Source organism: Leuciscus leuciscus, assembly GCF_965113295.1.
Source record: "Leuciscus leuciscus genome assembly, chromosome: 7".
Taxonomy (NCBI): Eukaryota; Metazoa; Chordata; class Actinopteri; order Cypriniformes; family Leuciscidae; genus Leuciscus; species Leuciscus leuciscus.
The window spans coordinates 41,178,113-41,202,338 of record NC_138731.1 but is presented as its reverse complement, the minus strand read 5'-3'; the positions used below and the strand labels follow the sequence as shown (position 1 = coordinate 41,202,338).

General features: G+C 37.1%; 1 protein-coding gene across 2 annotated transcripts in view; it reads right to left on the bottom strand.

Annotated features, from left to right (window-relative positions):
- The window catches only part of lrp2a (low density lipoprotein receptor-related protein 2a), a 102,015-nt gene that overhangs the window by 33,846 nt on the left and 43,943 nt on the right, over positions 1-24,226 (bottom strand). For both annotated transcript variants that reach the window (XM_082174585.1, XM_082174586.1), the window contains exons 27-48: positions 23,432-23,643; positions 23,162-23,346; positions 22,774-23,002; positions 21,686-21,863; positions 20,917-21,051; positions 18,048-18,214; positions 17,782-17,925; positions 16,689-16,798; positions 16,270-16,447; positions 15,370-15,583; positions 13,922-14,161; positions 12,774-12,962; positions 10,660-11,580; positions 9,801-9,966; positions 9,556-9,714; positions 9,164-9,453; positions 8,005-8,205; positions 6,337-6,579; positions 6,123-6,248; positions 5,352-5,471; positions 3,498-3,629; positions 781-982 (exon numbers count right to left, since the gene is read on the bottom strand). In XM_082174585.1, the coding sequence (XP_082030711.1) occupies positions 781-982; positions 3,498-3,629; positions 5,352-5,471; positions 6,123-6,248; positions 6,337-6,579; positions 8,005-8,205; positions 9,164-9,453; positions 9,556-9,714; positions 9,801-9,966; positions 10,660-11,580; positions 12,774-12,962; positions 13,922-14,161; positions 15,370-15,583; positions 16,270-16,447; positions 16,689-16,798; positions 17,782-17,925; positions 18,048-18,214; positions 20,917-21,051; positions 21,686-21,863; positions 22,774-23,002; positions 23,162-23,346; positions 23,432-23,643 (4,741 nt within the window). The remainder of the gene's footprint in view (positions 1-780; positions 983-3,497; positions 3,630-5,351; positions 5,472-6,122; positions 6,249-6,336; positions 6,580-8,004; positions 8,206-9,163; positions 9,454-9,555; positions 9,715-9,800; positions 9,967-10,659; positions 11,581-12,773; positions 12,963-13,921; positions 14,162-15,369; positions 15,584-16,269; positions 16,448-16,688; positions 16,799-17,781; positions 17,926-18,047; positions 18,215-20,916; positions 21,052-21,685; positions 21,864-22,773; positions 23,003-23,161; positions 23,347-23,431; positions 23,644-24,226) is intronic.

Genomic DNA, 24,226 nt, shown 5'->3' with positions numbered 1-24,226 from the left:
GTAGTAGTAGTTTTCTTCCATCACCGTCTGGTTTGGCTCTGCTACCAAAACCGACCTCCGTAGACTACAGCGGATAGTTCGGACTGCTGAGCGAATCACTGGCACTACCCTTCCCACACTCAAAGTACTGCACTCATCCAGAGTGAGTAAAAGGGCTCGCAAAATCACTCTGGACCCGTCACACCCAGCACACTTTCTGTTTGAACTGTTACCGTCTGGTCGACGCTACAGAGCACCGAGCACAAAAACAACCAGACACAGGAAAAGTTTCTTTCCCCAGGCCATCTACCTCATGAACACTTAAATGTTCCCCTACTGTGGAACAAACATGTGCAATACTTCCCTCAGACATTTCATTATAGCACCTTATAACTTTATATATATTTATAATTTATAATCTTTTATTTTTATTTTATTTTTATTTTTTCTATTTTTTTATTTTATTTATACCTATGTTACTTGTCACTTGTCTTGTCACTTTATATTGTATGTGTACTGGAAGCTACTGTCACCAAGACAAATTCCTCGTATGCGCAAGCATACTTGGCAATAAAGCTCTTTCTGATTCTGATTCTGATTCTGATTCTTTAATGGGCATGCAGTTTTCATGGTGTAAAAAAAACAACAATATTTAAAAATCAATTCTGCATATTAGTTATCAGAATGAGCTTCTCAAAGCGGCTTGTCTACACATAAATTGCCAATGAGGATGTTGCATTCTTTGCATCTCTTACATTTCATCTGTAGGTAGCCTTTTTTTGCTTTAAATGCAGTTCTAACCTGTAGGAGATGCGGATGCAGAGGCCGTTGTTGCAGGTGAACTCGTTGGTGGAGCAGGACCTACGAGTGCAGTTCTGGTGCTCATCGTAAGCGTCCGAACAGTCAGCGTCTCCGTCACACACCCAGTCCCTCGGGATACACTTCCTCTGAGGAGGCCTGTTATTCAGACAGGTGAACTCTTGAGGAGAGCAGGTGCGATTAGCTGTGGGACAAAACAAGAGGCCAGAGAATTAAAAAAATATACAATTTTGTAAACTCTTTATGTTCAAATCAACGTCTGCAAACATGCTTTTTAGAGTGTCATACTTCACAAGATTAGTGGAAACAACAAGTCAAATCTCAATATGAACTCAAACATTTCTCATCAAATTCTTCTACATTATCGATCTATTAACAATGCCATCCACGTTCAATTTACAGCTCTTTAATCTTACTGTATGTCAACAATGATCTAATTTGTGTCTATTTGAGACTTTTTTGATACTTTAATTGAGAGCTCATCAGCTATGACAGAGCAACGTCTTGAGAAGTGGAGAGAACAGAGAGAGTTTAAGAGCTGGTCCATGCAGCGAGAGCAGCCAGCTAAGACACTCACAAAGCAGTGAGTGAGGCAGGAGAAATTAGGAATGCAGACTCCTTACACAGAGGCTTCAGACCTCAGCCATGAGCTATAGATCCTCCACCCAACCACCAGCCAGTGTTCATTATGTTGACGAAAAACTTTCGTCAAAATTTCCGTCAACGACGATAACTAAATAAAAACCAGATTTGAATAAAAAAAAAACTATGACGAACATCTATTGACATTTTTGTCAACTAATAAAAATGAGATGAAAATGTTAGGGAGGGATGATTTGGGAAGAGATCCAGTCAGAATTGATGTCCTGCATCGCAGATGATGCGCACATTTGAATTGTAACGTGCTAATTTACCCAGTGGGACATAAATTGGCATACACTTGCTGCATGTCTCTAGTCTGGCAATCACCAGACCAATCTCAATCTTTTAAGACAATATCAATATTACAATATCAATAAATGTTACTTACGACAATATTAACCAATGTTACAATATTAATAAATGTAACTTACGATAATTTACGACAATATTCATAAATGCTTCTCAAGTAAAAGTATCTTGATTTAATCTTTTAAGATTGAACATTAGTCTGGGGAGTCTGTTATGAATTTTCTACTGCACAAGAGCCATGATCAACGGGCATAGTTCAAATGACTCTGTACGCAATTGGATAGTCCTTCAACCAATCAGACCAACGATCCGGGTGACGTACTTTGCAGAGTGGCGCGAAAACTCCAGGCAGGAAATGTGTAACCAACCGTGTTGATCAGCGGTTTGCAGAAGCAGCGATGGAATCGAGCGATTTATGTAGGTTATGCAAAAAAAAAAAAAAACATGAAAGTTAGTGGTATTTACACCCACTCGAGCGATTTGTTTGCTAAAAAAGAAGCCATTGAGCATCTTCGAGAGGTTAAAAGGAATTGGACAGAGCTAACGGCTCTGGAATTGGATTTGATTAAACCCGCCAATAGCGCGCCAGGTGGATAAGCCAGTTTGTGATTGGCTCCTGCAAATTTGTAAAGGAAGCAGCAGAGATAACTGTACAGGTTTCCAGTCTGAGCTGCAGGGCGAAATCAAATCACCGGCAGATCAGGCTGGGTTTACCCAGTCTAGCATGTCTCATAAAATGTAAAAAAATGTGCGATAGTGGGAGAAAGAGAAGAGCATGAATATGGATAAATCTGAGAAAGCGTGACTAAGCGAAAGAGAGCTCAATTCAGTCTGGTTTTCTGTGTGCACACAGAGAGCCGCCTCTCAGACATCAACGCACACCTTTCACGCTTAAACGGATAAATACACAAAATTACGTCAAAATGTCAGTTTTAGTGAGTATTCATGTAAATACAGTCGGTTATGTCTTAAATGGGTGGTTGATTATGATTTCACTTTTTTAACTTTAGTTAGTGTGTAATGTTGCTGTTTGAGCATAAACAACATCTGCAAAGTTACAATGCTCGAAGTTCAAAGCAAAGGGAGATATTTGCTTTTAACGAAATTGCTTTTTAAGGACTACAACAAACGGCTGGTAGGGACTACACCACATTCCTCCTGGGTTAGTGACATCACAAACGCAAAAATTTACATAAACCCCGCCCCCGGAACATGATTTATAGATTATCAAGACAGAATATGCTAATCAATGACTAGAAGATAACTACACATAAATTCATCAACTAACAATTCAGAAATGTTTTCTACATGTTGTCACTTCTTCTTGAGTCTCTCCATCATTGTCTAATTTTAGTTTGAACATAAAAGGCTAAAAGTTTTTGAAATTTTCAGTGCATGTGTGTGTGAGGTAAAAGGACAGCAGCTCTTGAAGCTCCGCCTCCTGTGGGAGCAGCAGCTCATTTGCATTTAAAGGGACACACACAAAAACGGTGCGTTTTTGCTCACCCTCAAAAAGTGACAACTTTAACATGCTATATAAAAATATCTGTGGGGTATTTTGAGCTAAAACTTCACATACACACTGGGGACATCAGAGATTTATTTTACATCTTGTGAAAAGTGCATTATACCACCCCTTTAAGAGAACGTAAACAGTTATCGGATGTGTATCAGTGCATTGGATCCGTGCATTCTGCCTTAATGTGACAGCAGCGTAATACTGAGTAAAAGGCCCGAGTAATACTGACCACAGTTGTGTCTCTCGTCCTCGTCGCTCATATCCCCGCAGTCGTTGTCTCCATCGCAGATCCAGGATGAAGCGATGCACCTTCCGTCATCACAGCGGAACTGCTCAGAGTTGCAGGTCCTCACCATGGGGGCTGTAGGGATCAAACACACCGCAGTGAGCCACGGATCAAGAAGCAGCAGAAGAGCGAGCTGCCCGAGGGCCATGTCTCACTCTGATATCATAGGGAACTAAGGAACATGCGGCCTACGTAATCCATTTAACCATTAAATCCCATCCTGAACAGCCAGAAACGTGGCTGAGTGCTTGGATTCCACAGGCAGAGGAATTCTGGGAGAGAATAAGCATTCCTCGCTCTAGTGTCCCGCTTGAACAAAAGACACCGAGGGGTGCTGTGATTAACGGGACAAAAGCGAGAGGATGGGGCAGTGTGTGTGAGAGGAGGGGGCAGAGAATGTCAAAGGAAGTGCCAGTGTCTGTGTGAGGGCTTTTCTGCTGAACGTCACTTTGGAGGAATGTGACACATAATGGAGGGCTGGACTGAGCATTGGCATCATAGACACACACCCAAATACACCAGATGGTTAAAGAAGGCACTTCAGATCCCACTGAAGTGTCATTCAGAAAAGCAAACCTTTTTCATATTATTGTAGCTTCTAGTTATGTTATTGGTCATTTCTGTAATGTAGCACGTTTTAGTTTATAATACTTGTATTTCTATTTCCATAGTCTATCAGACTTTAAGATATACCCTTGATTGTAACAAAAACCTATATATTATTAACCTATAAAGATCGCTTTTTGAAACGCTTCAGTTTGAAAAGAAAAAACATCTTAATATTTGTTAATAAATAAAAATAACAACATCCACATCAAAGTAGTGAAATCATTTAAAATTCAACCCTATATTCACTTATCTGTGATAAATGAAAATTATCTAACGCACAACTGAAAAATTTTCAACATTGAAAATTATAAGAAATGTTTCTTGTTTACTCTGACATTGAAGACTGGAGTAATGATGCTGAAAATGTATTTAATATTTTATTTAATATTTAATAAATTCATATTTAATATTATTTAAAATATTATAAAATAAAATGTTTTTATTATTTTTATTAAATAAATGCAGCCTTGAGCATCTTTCAAACACGCACGCACGCACGCACACACACACACACACACACACACACACACACACACACACACACACACACACACACACACACACAAAATTCTTACTGAACCCCAAACTTTTGAACAGTAGTGTATGATATCTAATATTTTAGGATATATTAATATTTTTGGAACATGAAAATGCTAAATAAAACATATACACTACTAATGAATAGAACTGCTGGATAAGAAGCTCTCAGAGACACACACACACCTTCAGTCTTTTGTGAGGGCATTTTGTCACAGACATGCTGGTCTGAATTACTACATTTTAGTTCTGTTTCTGCCAACTGAACCAGTTTCTTGAACACAACGTCAGCTTCATCTTTCCACTTTCCGACTGCATGCATCACCAGTGGAGCGTAACATGAGGGGTAGGGGGCAACATCATTTCCCTCCAGCTTTAATTCCCTCCATCACCATGGCAAACAATGAGGCAGGATGCCCATCATTAATTCACCACCCAAAAACATGGCCAACGGTTTCCCTTAAAAAACACAGCTTTATCCTCACATCACAGTGTTTTCATAGTTCCTCCCCAGTAACGTGGTTCAAACAGGGTCCAAAATTAACTTTTTTTCCACATATGCTGGATGAATGCCTAGGTATACTGTCTTTTAAAATCATCTACCTTAATGAATCAGCCATTAAAGTGTCTATAGTTATGTGTCGTACTTACTGCAGGTAGTGGGCTCATCAGAACCATCATTACAGTCTGTGCCACCATCACAGTACCAGTGCCCGGGAATACAGCGTCCGCTCGAACAGCGAAACTCGTTCTGGGAACATGTAGATGTGGCTGAGGAGTGAAGAACAACACTAAAGTCAAGTATACAGATGAGGGTTAACTCAATCAGTCAGCCTCAAATGGTAAAGATGGGTCATATTGGGAAGATATTTAGAAGAATGTCAGTAACCAGACAGTTTCTGGTCTCACTGACTTCCATAGTAGGAAAAAAATATACTATGGAAGTCAATGGTTCCAGAAACTGTCTGGTTACTGATATTCTTCTAAATATCTTCCTTTCTGTTCAGCAGAAGAAATAAATTCATAAAGGATTGAAACAACATGAGGGTGAGTATATGATGACAGAATTTTCATTTTAAAGTAGAGTAACCATTTAAAGAGATAGTTCACCAAAAACATTTTATTCTGTTATTTATTCACCCTCAAGTTGTTCTAAACATGTATGAGTTTCTTTGTTCTGTTGAACACAAAAGAAGATATTTTGAAGAATGTTGGTAACCATTAACTTCCATGGTATTTAGTTTTTTCATACATTGGAAGTCAATGAGGACCAGCATTTGTTCGGCTACCCACATTTTTCAAAATATCTTCGTTTTTGTTCACCTTGAGGGTGAGTAAATGATGAATTCACAGAATTCATTTTTGGGTGAACTATCCCTTTTCCCACAGGAGAGAGAGAGAGGATGTGACAGGGAATCTCACCACAATGCGTCGGGCTCTCGTCACTGTTGTCTCCACAATCATTATCTCCATCACACAGGTACGAGCGTGGGATGCAGATGTTGGTGGTCTGGCATTTGGTGTGCTCTGGCTGGCATGTCCTCTCAGCTGTGTTTTTGGATTGGATAAATGCTTGTAAACTTTAGGCAGTTTATAGTTGAGAAGCAACCTTTTGTAACATTGCACATGAACTTACCGCAGTTCTGTTCATCTGACGTCCCGTTGTCGTAACAATTGTTTATTCCATTGCAGACATATTCCCGTGCAATGCAGCGACCATTAGTGCAGGTGAACTCAGTGTTGGGGTCGCAGGGGCGGAACATGCAGCCTGTCTCGTCGCTGTTATCACCGCAGTCATTATAGTGATCGCAGCGGTAGTGATACGGCACACAACGGCCATTTCCACATGTGAACACGGTGGGCTCGCAGGTGTGAAATGCTGCCATGCACAGATAATAATAAAAAAAAAATCATGTTACTATGCAGAAAATGCTGAATGGATTACCAGAAACTAGTGGAACTCGCCGCCTACCTCCTCTATCTCTCTACTTTAGTTTACCTGAGAGTGAAATGAATGCTGCTGCTTGTGGGACTGCATGCGAAAGAGAGAGCGGTGCATTGTAGAAGAGGTTAGTATGTTTATGGATGGTTATTAAACTTTAGAGTCTAAGACTACTGTTCCAAATCCTAGTAAGTTGCCTTGGTGTCTGCTGACTCACAACTGATTTTAATAAGATGTTGTGTTAGCATTCTAAGCTAACAATTCAGAGACTTAATAGGCATAAACCCAGCTACCAAAAAAAATTATTCTAAGAATGTTTCGCTAATGTTTCCATTAAGTTATGAAAATGTTATTTTTTTAATGTTTTTTTATTTATTATTATTCTTGGTTATACGAATGTTAAGGAAACCCATTCTTCAGCAAAAAAAATGGGAATGTTACTTTTGAATGAACATTCTGAAACTATATGTTACGAACATCCAAAAATTCCATGAACGAAATATAAATCAAGTTTTTGTACACATTTTTTGAAAATATTGTTAGAAAACATATAACTTTAAACAAACATTCTATTAATGTTACTGGAAGAAAATGTTTTCATAATTTTAAGAGAAGCTTGCCAGAACGTTACTGTAGCTAAAGTTCTAAGAAGGTAGCTTGACATAAACCATACGAGTTTCATGAAATTATTATTTTTTTAATTCGATTTTTATCTGTTTTTAAGTTCTGAGTAAATAATAATTATATGTATAATTAACATAAATTGCACTGATTTTTGCATGTAGCTTGTTGCAATGCATTATGGCATTATTGTCTCTGCAAAACATACATGCAGTACTGCCTTAGAATTTGGCCAAAATAGGTTATCTTAAAGGGCAGCATAATAATGTTAACTATGTAGGCAGAACACAAGAATTTGGAACAAAGATTTCATCTACACGTGAATAGATTTAAGCAAGAATACACACCAAAAACGAAATGACTCTTGGATCCTGGAGCAAGAGATTTGAGCAGATTGTGCAAGTAAGAAAAAAGCAAGAAGAAATATGTTAGTGAAAGATTGCGCACCAGTGCAGGAGAGGAAAATCCATTCACCGGCAAACAGAGATGGTCAGACAGCGACGGAAAGACTTAAACTTAGAGATTTGATTGTCAACATTATGTTAAGTTTAGTTCACCCTTGAAAGTGCATCATTAATTGTCAGTTTGGGTGAATTCCTCTTGAAGTGAGCACTCATGTATGAAGGCACTGGAACATCTTCTGAATCAATAAACTGTATTTACATAAAAGCGCCCTCTATTCTGAAAAGATTTGAAGTCCTCTGTACGAGCTGACAACATGTAAGCAGCAATGCATCTCACCGCAGACTCTCTCGAGTTCATCACTGCCGTCCCCACAGTCATCATCGTTGTCGCATTTCCACTGGGCGCGGATGCATCGGCCGTTCATGCATGTAAACTGGCCCGACTGGCAGCGTGTCCCATTGTCAGGGATGCAGTGTTTGTTGTCGGCTAGATACCAGCGGCCCTCAGAGGGACACTGACACTCTGCTCCCTGAGGACCTGGAGGAAATAGTGTTGTATTTGAAATTAAAGTACTTAAATTCACAAAATATGTGTATTAAAAATATTTCATTTTAAAGATGGGTCCAAACATTACAACGATACGAAATATATTGATGGTTTAAAATGTATTTAACATTTAAAAAAAAAAAAAAAAAGGATGTAGGCTCTGTGCTAAAGCATAGTGAGCTGCCTATGTAGGCATCATAATGTGCACTCCTGATGCAAAAATTATTTAATTCTAAGGCAGCATCACATTTATCCTTTACAATCCCATAATGCAGTGCAGCAAGATAATTTGTAATAAAATCAACCCAATAACGTGGATGAAGTAAAAAAAAAAAATGTACATGTGACCCTGGACCACAAAACCAGTCACATGGGTCAATTTTTTTAAATTGAGATAAATACATCACATGAAAGCTGATTAAATAAGCTTTCCATTGATGTATGGTTTGTTAGGATAGGACAATATTTGGCCGAGATACAATTATTTAATAATCTGAAATCTGAGGGTGCAAAAAAATCTAAACATTGAGAAAATCTCCTTTAAAGTTGTCCATTTATGTTCGTGATTGTGTTGCATTCACTCACAAAAATAAATGCTTTATATATTTACGGTAGGAAATTTACAAAATATCTTCATGGAACATGATCTTTACTTAATATCCTAATGATTTTTGGCATAAAAGAAAAATTTATAATTTTGACTCATACAATGCATTGTTGGCTATTGCCACAAATATACCCGTGCAACTTGTGACTGGTTTTGTGATCCAGGGTCACATATATATATAAATTGTATATAATTTAATACCAATAAATATTTAAATAGTTAAATCAACTTGCATTGAGTTGCTGCCTTGCATTGAGTCACCAAAAATGCAGCTCACTAGTTTTTGGGACATAGCTTTTATTTTTGACTGGCTTTAAAACTTGTTTTAAAATATGAGCCTACCTGGGGTGCAAATATGGCTGCAACCACCGTTGAATTGTTCGCAGGGACTGCTGCACTGCTGCTGTTTGCCGTTGGATAGCACATGGATGTCCATGGGCCGTGATGGAAGGTTCTGTAGCATCACCCTCTGGTCGGACCCGTCATGCTTGTTTGCACGGTAGATGCTGCGTGTGTTCCAGTCCGTCCAGTAGATGTGCTGACCGTACACTGTCATTGCAAATGGGTAGATGGCAGTGCTTACGATGACCTCACGGTTAGTGCCGGTGAGTGAGCACCTCTCAATCTTCTGCCTGCACGGAGAGAAAACACCAGTACACAGTGCAGATGAAGTGTTGATAGTTAATAATACCAATGATGTCTTAATATGAAAAGTAATATTATATAGATCTTACAAACTGGCATCTGCCCAGTACAGCCTCTGATCTTCATAGTCCAGTGTCAGACCGTTTGGCCAAACCAGACTAGTGTTGACAATCTCTGTCCTGAAGTTTCCCCCCAGAGTTGCACGCTCTATCTTTGCATTGGTTCCCCAGTCGGTCCAGTACATATATCTGACCACATACAGAAATAGAAACGTATTTAAATTAAATGGCTCATTAAACATCTAAATCACAGACCTACTGAATCAGAGACTCACCCTCTGCATGGATCGAGCATGATTGCTCTGGGTCTAGGCACCTGTGCTACAACCGTCCTCTGAGATCCATCCACTGCCATGGAGCTGATGGTCTGGTTAATGTAATCACTGTAATAGATCCTCTTATTGATCCAGTCATACGCGATGCCATCAGGAGCTCCCAGATCTCCACAGAGAAGAAATCATTCAGAAAACAAAGATATATAAACACTAGAGCTGCAAGATTAATCGATAAAAGATCGCTATCTCGATTTAAAAACCCATCGATGCAAAAGCCTCTAAAATTACCTATTAATTGTCATTTAAGTGAAATTACTGAACTTAAATATACGAGCTTGATAAAAATGATCATTCTAGAAGAAAATTTCAGATGGCACTTAGAGGCTTTTGCATCTGAACTCTTCATATATATATACTCTGAGGGCTTAGAGAGTTATGCTTCTTAAACTGCTTTTGCACATTTTTATACAAGTTTATGCACAAATTCTCGATGACTGTCAAGACTGTAGAAATGCATGATCTCAAATTACTCCAGAACTGAACATTTGATCTGCTCCAATCACAATTCAAAATGACAATTCAAAATGACAATAACAAACATGTGCATTTGCTGCCTGTGAAACAAATAACTTCTCCTATTCTTTCTTTTTTATATTTCACAATAAAATTACAAGTTGGCTAATATGGTAAATAAGATCCAAATAATTTCCAGACTGCAAACTAACTAACCTTTGTAAAATGTAAATGTCATGCAAGATACTTTGTCAAGCCAACATTCAAATGTTGCTGCAATTAACTTTCCTTTTCTAGCTAAACCTGCAGTGTCAGAGTGCATTCGGGGTTTGAATAAGCAGCTCACCTGAGGCCACCTGTGTAGCAGGAGATGAAGGTGAAGCCAAAGTGATGAAGCTGATCTTGCTTTGGCCCGCTCCAGAGCTCTGGGTGAAATAGATCCTGCCATCCAACCGGTCAAAATCAAGGGCTACCGAAGTCCGGGGAACGTTAACCACGGGAAACGGCAGCGAGTGATCCTCTGGATCCAGCCGCAGAGATCGCACAGTGCTTTCTGTCGTGTAAATAAGGTAATCATCCCGGGACACCACACAACTGCTGTCATCCGGAGCCAGATTCCCAAAGGCACACGAACACTTCCTCGTCTGAGTTCCCACGATGGCGAAGCAGAAGTGAGCGCAGCCGCCGTTAGACCCCAAGCAGGGGTTGTTATTGAGCTCGTGGGCTGAGCTTGGCTGCATTCTCCGGTCAAAGATGGTGACGTCCCGCAGCATGTTGATGTTGTCTCTGATCACGAGCGGCTGGTCGGTCGCGCCTGGCTGTTTGCTGGCTTGGAAGACTTTCTTCAGGTTTCTGTCCACCCAGATTACATTCCCCTCAAACACCGTGACGCCATATGGAGTCGGATAACGACTTCCGTACCGTACGACCTCCGTCTCGCCCCCCTCGGGCCGGACTCGTGCGATCATGTCCAAGGAATCGTCCACCCAATAGATGTATCCATCTCGGTGGTCCAGAGCCAAACCCCTGGGGGTGATGATGCCTGAAGAAACCAGCACTGTCCGGTTGGAACCGTCTAGAAAAGCCCGCTCGATTTTGGGGGTCTGTCCGTAGTCGGCCCAGAAGAGGTATCTGTTCATGGGGTCCACCACAATATGACGTGGCATGTCTACTTGGGTTTTGAGAAGAACACGACGGAACGTGGTATTGAGTCGGATGACTTCAATGTACGTCTCAGTCAAGAAGGCATTGGTGAAATAGAGGTTTCCTGTGGAAAAACAAATAAAAGAAAGAGTAGTAGCACAACATTTTCAACAAAAAAAATTTAGTCATGATTAAGTAAAATGTAAATTATATAAAGTAAAACTAAACTTGAGTGAATGCCTTATATAAACTCTATGGAATACTTCATTTCTACGCTGAACAAAATTATAAACGCAGCATTTTTGTTTTTGCCCCCATTTTTCATGAGCTGAACTCAAAGATCTAGGACTTTTTCTATGTACACAAAAGGCCTATTTCTCTCAAATATTGTTCACAAATCTGTCTAAATCTGTGTTTGTGAGCACTTCTCCTTTGCTGAGATAATCCCTCCACCTCACAGGTGTGGAATATCAAGATGCTGATTAGACAGCATGATTATTGCACAGGTGTGCCTTAGGCTGTCCACAATAAAAGGCCACTCTAAAATGTGCAGTTCTATTCTATTCATCAAAGAGTCCTGAAAAAAAATTCTTATGGTTTCCACAAAAATTTCTTGAGCAGCAAATCAGCATATTAGAATGATTTCTGAAGGATCATGTGACACTGAAGACTGGAGTAATGATGCTGAAAATTTTGCTATGCATTGCATAAATAAATTACATTTTAAATAATATTCAAATTGAAAAGTTGTTTTAAACTAAAATAATATTTCACAATATTAAAAGAAAATTCTGTATTTTTGATCAAATAAATGCAGTCTTGGTGAGCATAAGAGGCATTTTTCAAAAACATTTCAAAATCTTACCATTACCGTACCATTAAACTTTTGATTGGTAGTGTGCCAAACTTGTTTATCCACATATTGGGGTCAAAAGTTTGTTTGGGTCACCGGGGTCTAAACTAACTGAGCCTCTTATCTGTCATATGTTAACCTTTAATCTTCTCCAATGCCACCTGTCTGTGCTTATACTAACGTGAGTTAATGAACATGTCCCTACAGTAAGCCGTCACCATTCTGACCTCTAAAGCTGCTCGAGAACATTCCAGAAAAGTATAAACCACATGAAAGCAGTGACTTCACAAAACGCTCCATGAATTCAGTGTATCTGAGGTACTCGGCATTAGAGTTCACATTCCTTTGAGGTACTCCACTGGTTTTGGGATGTGGCCAAATTAGTTTCAATCAAAATGTTCTGTCTGACGAGATAAGCGGTGAGACAAATCTGTTTTTGACATACAAGCACACAAACCCCTCACCTGCGGCCCAGTCTACAGCAATGCCCCGTATTCCATTACGTCCGATTCCAGAGCTGACGATGCTGAGAAACCCAGAGCCGTCCGGTTTGATCCTGCGGACTCCGTTCTGAGACGCCACGGTGCTGCTGAAGTCACACCAGTAAATGAAACCGGAAGGCATGTGCACATCTACGTGAAGAGCATTGCGGCCTACAGGACACAGACACACACACGCACAAAAAGTTATAGTGCATAGTGCAATAATGTTTTTTTTCCCCATTGTATTATGCATTTCTCATTACACACTATATTCACAATGTATTTGTAAAAGTATGCTAGCATGCTTTTTATTGGCTGTAAAGCTTTAATACTTTCAGTCAGTTCGAACAGTCCACTTCAATTAATTGATTCAACACTGATTCAATAAACGTTTGGGTTGTCACTCAAAAAAGTCTTTATATTAAAATATTTTAGTGAACAAAAATTTAGTTATGTTACATTCATTCACATAAATGGAACGTAAACTCAAAATATTATTTCTCCCAGTTCATTTAGAGAAAAACAATGCAGACCAAATAATGCATTTATACTTTTTAAAACTAGATTTTTTTCTGTACTTTAATTCATGAATTATACTTTTTGAACATTTTGAATCTAATCCTGGCTAATCCTAATTTTTTATTAAATAATAAAAAGAATTTGGAAAATATTTTATATAAATATAATAGTTATGTTATATTCGCTCATATAAATGAAAAACTTTAAATATTATCCGTCCTTGTGTTTATGGAAAACAATGTAGACCACATGCATTTATAATTTTTAAAACTATATTTTTACTGTATTTTAATTAATGAACACAAATATTTGTGTTAATTAATATTAATAATATGAATTTGAATCATAAATATTATATATAATATATAAATATAAAATATTATGATTCATATTATTAATATTAACTAATAAGAATATATATATATATATATATCAAATTTGGAAACACTTATATAAAAGTGATTTTATATTTATATAAAACAGTAAAAAAAAAAATATATATATTATATTAAATATTTACTAAATATATCATATAATATTAATTAAATCTATTATAATATTTTAAATAATAGTATATTGTATCTGTACCGCCCAGCCCTGCTGATCCTCACCTCTGCCTGCCACAGGCACCATAGACTCCGAGTGATCCGCTCCCTCCAGACTGAAGCCCTTGATAGCAGTGAGCATAGAGATCACAACGTAGGATTGGTATGGAGAACAGGTTCTGTTATCAGCGTTGAGTTTGAACCCAGTCGCACAGGCGCAGCTGAACAGGCCACTGGGACGTGGTAGACACAACTGATCACATGTCCCCGCGTTATTACTGCAACCGTTAGACGAGCCTGCTGAAGCTATAGGGAGACAGACAGAAAGACAAACAACTTAAACCAGATAAAGACAATGAGAGGGAGATATTTAATACTTAAAGAGGTAATCATAAGAATACATGATACTGACTCATATCTGTCTATTCTGGTAATGTATACACATTTCTGGTGCATCTCAGTATGTAGTGATACTGATATATTATCACTTCCACCTCTTACTGGAAGGACTTTACAATAGACAGCGTTCACAGCCCCAGAGAATGAACATGTGCACTGAGCACCGAACAAAGGGACACTGATTCTTCCCCGTATAAAGCTGAGTGTCCCCCTGAGGCGGAGGGGAACTAATTGGTAAACTGATATCCCATTGAAAGTCATTCATCCCTCTCTGGTAATTGCAACACGGTCATCAAGGTTACGATGACTTCCAGAAAAGACCACCACAAGTCAACCGTGGAATGAATCAGAGATAAATGCTCAAAAATGACACGGTGAGAAGCCTACATAGGCAGCATTCGGAGGTCCAATCTCATTTTTAAAACATTTAACTAATTGACATCACCATTCTTTCCCCAGTCCATCAATCACAGTACATTAGGACAAATGTCTGGAATTACAAGTTTTCTGAAATGTTATGTTTAACTCTGCAAATTACACATTATCTAATTAATTATGCACTAATTTGCATTACAGAAAGCTGAATATTGGATAAAGCCGGGTTCAAAATACTTTTTTTTTAACCTTTTTACAAAGGTTTTTACAGAGGACTTTGGATATCGCTTTTTTATCAAATACATTTTCACCATATTTAAGTAAATCAAATAAAGTAACTATAAAAATTAACAAACCCCTCTGTAAAAACCTTTGGAATGAAACTAAAAACTTTGCTGTATGTATGTGCTACTACTCATTTTTAGTAAACGGCCTTTGAAGATATGTATTGTAATTGAAATCTACAGATGCAAATACAAAAATGTCTCATGTTATTAGCGTAGCAACATGCAAACATCAAACTCCACTGAAATCAATAGTGCATCTTCAGTGCACTTTGTGTAGGAAGAGCTATTTGTATGATGTGTGGAGTTACTGTCTATGAAGAGAGTTACACATTGTTTTTCATCCAAATTCAGTGGTTTATAAGGCAGTCGCCTACGTAGGTGTAGCAAAGCAGATCACTAGGTTTCGGAACAATATGTTAATTTATTTTTTACATACTATTTTTTAATACTCACAGTCTCTATAGTGTACTTTGAGTACTCTAAGACCAGCCACGTTATCCCGCATCACGACCCGGTTGAGTCCTGTGGCTTTGTCGACACGCTCAATCACCTCAAAGTCTCGATCTGTGAAATAAAGGTAGGAGTCGTGTACGGCCACACCCCATGGATGGGATAATCCATTCACCATAGTTATGCGGTTTGATCCATCAGGGTCACCACGCTCGATCTGAAACATTGATGAAACAGTTGTAGAATTTGAGTTATTCCTCTAATTATGTATTTTATATATATATATATATATATCAACCAACATTGTTTTTTATAAAGGTTGATGCAAATCCATACATATACAGTATATTTGCATCAACCTTTATATATGCGTGTGTGTGTGTATACATATATATGCACACAGTATAATATTATAGTATACGATAATACTTAATTAACTAAATTGATCAAAAGTGACATTAATAAGGCTACAAAAGAATTCTAATTCAAATAAATGATGTTCTATAGAACTTTCTATTCATCAGAGAATCCTGCCATTTTTTTCATATTAACATTGATAATAATAATAAATGTTTCTTGAGCAGCAAATCAGCATATTAGAATGATTTCTGAAGGATCATGTGACACTGAAGACTGGAGTAATGATGCTGAAAATTCAGCTTTGCATCACAGGAATGAATTATATTTTTATATATAGTCAAATAGAAAATAGTTATATTAAATTGCAATAATATTTCACAATATTAATGTTTTTACTGTATTTTTTAATCAAATTAATACAGCCTTGGTGAGCAAACTTTTGAACGGTAGTGTATTTGATAAATACTTTACATCCAATCTAAAGCATGCAACTACATTAATATTTCTGATTGCATGAACCAAACATGTGGAAACAGGGCATACCACGCCAGTTCCTGTGACGGCCCAGTAGAGCTTGTTCTCTCTGATGTCTATCGTTATGAACTCCACATGTTCTAGATTATGGGTGAAGAGGATGGCGGGGTTGGAGCCGTCCATATCTGCCGACGCCACCTTGGCCAGGATACCGCTCTCTGTCCCCTGATCTGTCCAGTACATCTTTCTAAAACAGATATGAAACATCACTAAACAGAAACACCTGCAGTATAGAAAATACTGACAGAAAATACAGCGTCTTTTTGTTTCTGAATATAAATATTTAGGACTGATCACGACTCTGTGTATGTTGACTGTTGTTTATTGTGCTCCGTCAGTTCAGACCTGGCAGATGACATTAAATCAGCTCAAGCTTGTTGAATTTGGGGATCAGGATTAATGCCACGGTTCTGCTTATCTGGGCTTACCCACGTGCCGGGTCCACCGCAATGCCAACGGGAGCTCCTGCGCCAGTAGGTGAGCCGTTGTTGGTGATGAGAGTTTTTCTGTACTGATTTTCTCCTTTGAGCCTCAGAACCTGAAACAAATCAGATTGGGTTTGTCACAATAACAGTACCAGTGAAATTTCTCAATTATCGATAGCAATTGCAACACAGTAGCAAAGCGAATATGCTGTTTAACACACTCTTTTATTAAAACATTTAATATTTTAAATGCAAAAAAATGTAAGTATAAAAAAAAAAAAAAAAAATCAATTGTAAATTTAATATATTTCCTCAGCAGTTCAAGTAATAATTTAAGTAAATAATAAAATAAAGAACAAAGAAACAAATTGCAAGCAATACAACATAGAAAAACAATACAAATGAAGTTTTCCACCTGCATAGTAGCAGTATCAAGTATTTAAGTAAATATTTAGAAATATATAATTCATTTATATAATTTTATATAATTTTGTTCCGCCTGTTTACATTTACTAGAGGCAAACTGACACTGTTTACAGTAAAACCTCATCAAATACAGGTATTATGTTATGTATTTTTGTATCTAAAACAAAGATCATTATTGAAAACGAGATTCTTCTTGCAGCCAGTGTTATTTTAGTATTATTTATATACTATTATTTATTATTTATTTTGATTTATTTAAATACAATTGTAGAATGCATTAATATTTTTGAATTATCTTTTATTTTTATTTTAGTTTAAGCTTTAGAAGTTTTGTTAGGTGCTTTTGTCTTTATTTTGTTTTGTTTTTGTTTTTGTTTTTCATATTTATTTTTATACATTTTTATTTAAATTTTAGTGTTAGCAATGATGGCAACTAACCGAAATAAATCTAATATCTATATTTTATTTCAATTAAAAACAATTATTTTGAGTATTTTTAGTTTTAGTTAACGATAAAAACACTGTTTGTAGCACATAGATCTACTGGTTACAAAACTTAAACTAGTTTTTAACATTGATAAAACTTTGTGGTCAAACTATTCTTCAGTAGGTAGAAATAACAAGCCCTGATAAGAACAAGCTATGATGCAGTGAAATGAGGCTTGCCAACCTCAATAGATTGTGATGAAGGGTTAGAGTAGTACAGATTCTGCGACATCCAGTCCAGAGCCAGTCCGACCGGAGAACCCAAGATGGCCGCTGGTGCGAACTCAGTTCTGTTGGTACCATCTGACTTTACCCGATGAATCTCCCCCTGTGCAGATAAATAAGACAAAAACCTCATTTCAGAATTTAAAACCTGTTAACTAGTTCAAATTAAGGATGCATCTTGGTTTAATCATGTGAGATAAGGTAGGAAATGTTTATAGGCTTTACCGGATGTTCCACCCAATAGATCATCTGCTCAGCATCATCAAAGTCCACATCATATCCATTCAGCAGCCCGGCGACCGGCACCATGGCGTCATTGCTCTTGTCGTTCGGGTTGAGCGGGATGCCGTAAATGATGCTGTCTCTCACCACCACCAGGAATGGATCCTCAACTGCAAAATCATCAGTATATTATACATAATTCAAATGCCATACATAAAAAAAATCATAATAATGGGCTTTTCGTCAGTAACACATTTGATTTTCAACCAATTACGTTATGCAAAATAATGTTCTTGTAAGCAAGCTTACAGATGCCTTGTGTAAAAAAAAGTACACTTTAGCATACTTTAAAAAAAAGTATTATTACGTAAATAATAAAAGAATAAAGTGCAAATTGAATGTAATGTTTTCTGACACATTATTGCATGTTATGTGGATTTTTTTAATTAAATGCAATTAGTTAAACTTAAGAGCACTTTTTTGACCCACTTAAGTACGATAAAAATACATATTTTTATATATTTTATTGTCTTTGAAATATGTACTAACAAGCATTTATGGTAAACTAAAATATAATTTAATGTTATTTCTATTAAAACTTGTATTTGATGTATTCAAATATATTTGTAATTACACAATTGTAAAATGTATTAACTTTAAACCTAATATTGAATAACATACTAGAGTTAAATTTATAATTAAGTACTTTACATGTGTTTTAGCATCAAAATAAGTGCACTTCTCAAGACAAAACTTGACAAAAATATTAAAACAATGATTTAAAATGTACTCAAAAAGTTCACTTCAGTGTGAGAAGAAACAGTCATCAAAGTCAACTCTCTTTAAATACACTTAAGTGGCATTTTATTTCAGTAATATATACTTTTTTAGTTTTAAAGTACACTGCCAATGCACATTCAATACACTTAAGCACACTTTTTTCACAAGGGATAGCACAGATTCCCAGAACTAGGTATAATCACGTTGCATTTAGTCTTGCAGATATGAGGTACTGGTGAAAAAGTCCTCGCAGAGTAAACTACGCCATATCAGCACAGCTGATTGTGAAAAACAGGCCATTCAATCACCGTTTGTCTGGATTAATTGTTAAACTCTCATGGAAGAATGCATTTGACAGCGCAAACAAAGGCTGAAACATGAGCGAGGTTGAGAGTCTGTCCCAAAGAGAATGTTAAGGGCTTCTTAAGACTAAAGGACTCTTGCGCGCTTTCATCCGTTACCGTCAGCTGAGCTAAGGTCTTTTATAAAAGTAAATGTTTGCCTCCACAAAGAAGCTTACTTAGTAAATCGAAAATGGGTTTCTGTTGACAAGTTTTCATTCCCCTGAAATCTATATCCAACTTTAACAGAAGACTGCTTCATTCATTCACTGCAAAGCATATTAAATGGACAGAGGCCAGCATTAAAGACATAGACACATGCATTATTCTTTAAAAACAGCCACAAGCAGGAATAAACTATTAAACTCATTTATCTTTGTCCATGGCGTATTTATTAAGTTAATTTAGATGGTACAGCTTTACTACTTTTAAAGATCAGAGGTCATTTCTTATAGAGTGCTGGAGTAATGATGCATTTTTGTAGGCCAACTCGCAAGTTCGCATCACCCTGGTTCCCTCGAAAAAACCCAATGGTATTTTTCCATTGGCTTTTGGATTATTGAAGAAAATAAGCTCTGAGACCAACAATAGTTTATGGGCCATATTTACCAAACAGGGCAAATCAGCATGACTATTGCAAACCTTAGTAAACCACATTGCATGATTTTTTAAATAAATTTTGCATCAGAAAGGAAAATCACTACAAATGCTATGCATATGCACAAATAACTGTGTCCACGCTTTTTCATTGCTAATTTTTTATCTTTAGTAAATCCTTGAGGGTTTGCGCTGGTGCAAGCTGTTAGTAAATCAGACGCTATGATTCTTACACATTTTGTTCATCAAGATAATCTTCATGAATACATTTTGAAGCCTAAATACAAATCGCAAGAAGTAAAAAGCTAAAGTTAGGATATCAGAGAACTACGCCAGGGTTGTACGACTTCAACATCACCACCAATAAGTTTCCCGACAACTCTTTTAATCTTTTTTTAATTTTTATCTACGAGTTGGAAAGCTTGAGTTAGAACAGTTTGCATGAGTATAAACACAACGAGGCTGTAAAGTGGACTAATGAATCCACTGTTTATGGATTTTGAAGCCTAAATACAATCGCAAGAAGTAAAAAGCTAAAGTTAGGATATAAGCGAACTACACCAAGGTTGTACGACTTCAACATCACCACCAATAAGTTTCCCGACAACTATTTTAATCTTTTTTTTTTTAAATCTACGAGTTGGAAAGCTTGAGTTAGAACAGTTTGCGTGGGTATAAACACAACGAGGCTGTAAAAGTGGACAAATGAATACAACGTTTATGAATTTTAAAGCATAAATACAATCGCATGAAGTAAAACACTAAAGTTAAGATGTAAAAGAACTACACCACGGTCGCACAACGTCAACTAAACTTCCAACAACTTTTTTTTTTTTATCTACGAGTTGGAAAGTTTGAGTTAGAATAGTTTGTGTGAGTATATTAGCCACTTGTTATCAGTCGCTCTTTCCAAGACACGTAAAAGCTTTTTAAAAAATCACAAGGGTATGACTGGTGTATTTTATGTTGTAGAATAAAACATAAAAATATCTTGAGTTTGTGTTCACCACAGACCTTATCTCTGGATTTTAACTAGAAGCCCATTCAAAAAACCCATTGACTTTAGGACGTATATTATTAGCCATAAGTAACTCTGTTCTGAAGATATCTGCATCATCCACTGAAAACCCCACACCGGCCGATGTCTCTCGTACCTCTAGCGCACGTGAACTGGTCAGCGGCGAGAGTCCAGCCGGAAGGACAGGCACAGGAGTAGAACCTGGGACCAATCGCTGACAGCAGGCAGATATGAGTGCAGGGGCTCGAACGGGGGTCACAGGGGTTAAAACCTGCAGGAAGAACACATCGAAACTTTAACATTAAACATCAAATCAATATTGACCCTATTTGTTTTCTCAACACGCTTCTGGTTTTCCTCTGAACGGTTCATTGGTGCATGTTATTCTGATGAAAGAAAAAAATACATAATATGACTTGCTTCGCCTCTAAAACTTTGTGACATAAAAAAAACACTAGAATACTTTTAAGTTCACATTGAATACAATTAAGCACACTTCTTTTTCCACAAAATAAATGGTTACACTTTATTTTAAGGTGTCAGTATTCCAGTGTAATTATACATTTAAGTACTGAGTAATAATAATTAACTACATATATTGACTATAGGGTTAGGTATAGGATGAGGGTTTGGTTTAGGTTTAATTGCATGTCATATTTTGTTAAGGCATAATTTATAGTTATTACTACAGTAACTACTGTACATGTAACATGTGTAACAATGACACTGAAAAATAAAGTGTCACCAAAGAAATTACTTTCCTTTTCAGCCAGCGTGACAAAAAGCTCTTATTATTCAACCCCCTTTCAAATCTTTTTTCTTATCGGAGTGACTTCCAGAAATGCTTTCTGCATTTAATCCTAGCAATAACCCTTTGCTTTCCAGATAGCAGGCAGTTTCTGTACCTGCAGGCTGTCTGGCAGGGTGAAGTGCCACCAGGCCCATGGGCTGGGGCAGATTATACAGCATCACCGTCTGGTTCTGTCCGTGCCACTTGTTGGCCCGGATCACGCGGTTGACGTATCTGTCGGTCCAATAGACAAAATCCTCAAAAATGGTAATTGCGTGGGGATGTTGAAGTACCTTTTCATTGAGAAACAAGAGGTGTTTTATTTATTCACATGGTAAATATGAAGAAAGAAAAAAAAAACAAGCATTCATAATTGTGCAAGATACTTTATGCAAGTGCGTGAACATAGATGCCAATGCATTGCATTACGAACTAGAGTTTATATTGCATTAGCAAATGCTGCGAGTACATTTAAATGGGGATGGTAGGGTTTGCAAAAGTGATGCTCAATCATGTGACCAAAAGTTGAGAAGATTTCAATGCACTCTAATGTCGACCGATTAGACATTCACAGAGGAAGCTGCATTTGTTTTTGCTTGATTTCAAACTCCCTCAGGTCTTTCCATAAAATTGAAATGCATCGTATGCATTCAATTAAACATTGTGCATCTGCGTTCACATACTTGCTGCTACATTTTATGACCTAATATTTAAACATCAAACCCCGAATTTAAATCATTGCTGAGTTCCTGGCCAAATATTACATTTTTGAAATAGCACCATATTTGCTTGCACTGAAAAATATATATATATATTTTTTTTTTTCAGTACAAATATATAAACATTCTTAAATAAATGTACATTTACTTTAAATGCTTAATGACATAAGATGAGTGAGGTAAGAAAAATAAACTTGTTTTTTTTTCCCTGCACTTTTAATTTTCTTTCCCCATTGGCAGAAATTTTTTCTTGTTTTCAGCAAAACACTCACTTTATTTTTTATATATATTTTTTTTATATAACACATGACCTTTTTATCTTGTCATTTTGCATCTCAAGTAATTATTTCTTGATTCAAGAATGTTTAGATATTTATCCTGGAAAACAAGACTAAGGAAAAATACTAAGGAAGTGTACAGTATTGTTCATGCAAAGCTACAGAATCATAAACATAAATGTGCACATAAAAAAAAAAAGTCTCACCAAATCACTGGCCAACACTTGTTTCCGGTTCTTTCCATCGTAATCACAGTAGTCAATGAAGTCTAGGTAAGCATCGGCAAAGTAAAGCAGATTGTTGGGGTAGTCAATTGTTAAGCCATTGGGCCAATAAAGTTTGTTGCTGATGATCGTAGTCCTTAACTTCCCATCCATGCTGGCTCTCTCAATGCGAGGATTTCTGCCCCAGTCAGTCCAAAACATGAGGTGCGTGCTGAAATACATATAGAAAAGGGCATAGTGGGATTTCGTTTGCAACCAATGGTCATTTAAAATTCTTTTTATATACTATACAGCAATTTCCTGAGTCAAAATTGTTTCTACACCATTTTTTTTCTCAGTGTACTTAAATGCTGTGAGTCATTGGTCTTACTTATTTCTAGGGTCCACGACCAGGCCTCTTGGATTGGTCACGTTTTCACTAATCAACACTGTTCTGTGGGATCCGTCTAGTTTGGACACCTCTACGGTCTCCAAAACATAGTCTGTCCAATACAGGTTTCTGCCAACCCAGTCTACGGCGAGACTCTCGGTGACGGTCACTCCACTATCAAAGATCTGGCAGGGAAGAGAAATGATATTTTAGGGGGATGATGGTTTATGTTTACTGGAAGGGTGCCGGAGCAGCGTTTGTGTCACTCACCACGGTGCGGTCGCTTCCATTTTTGTGAGCGCTCCATATTCTGTCCTGGGTGGTGTCAGACCAGTAAATACGATCTGTGACTGAGTCGAAATCCACCGCCACGATGTTACGGCCGTCTCGCACAAGAGACCGAATAGTGTTTGGCTGTGCGAGGATGTCGTCTGATATAATCTGATTCCGACTCGCCACTAAGAGCAAGGCCTCTCGAGATCCTGCCAGATCGAGAAAGGAATGCAGAACAGAAAAGAATAATGTGAAATATTATTACAATAAAAAAAAAGTTTTCTTTCTTAATAAATTTTAAAATTGTTATTTTTTCCTGCATTTTCTGCACCATTACTCCAGTCTTCATTGTCACATGATCCTTTAATAATCATTATAATATGCTGATTAAATGATGCTTAAAGGTATAGCGGAGGATGTTTTACTTCCTGGTGGGTAACCTATACTATTGGTCCTCCTAATTGTCAATCATTCTGGTGAATCAATCAAACTTTTCAAAAAGTGGAGAGGGCGGGTCTTATCTAAAATTTGGAAAGATCCTCCGCTATACCTTTAAGTTAGTAGAAATAGATTAGAACAACATGTATTTGAATTTAAATATTATAAATGATATATATATATATGTATTTTACAGACAAAAACTTCTCTTTTGAACTATTTTTGCACACATTTTAGAATTATTGTAAATTAATGTAAATGGTGTAAAGTCTAAATGTGTGCAAAAATAGTTCAAAAGAGAAGTGTTTGTCTGTAAAATACATATATATAAAATTTATAATATTTAAATTCAAA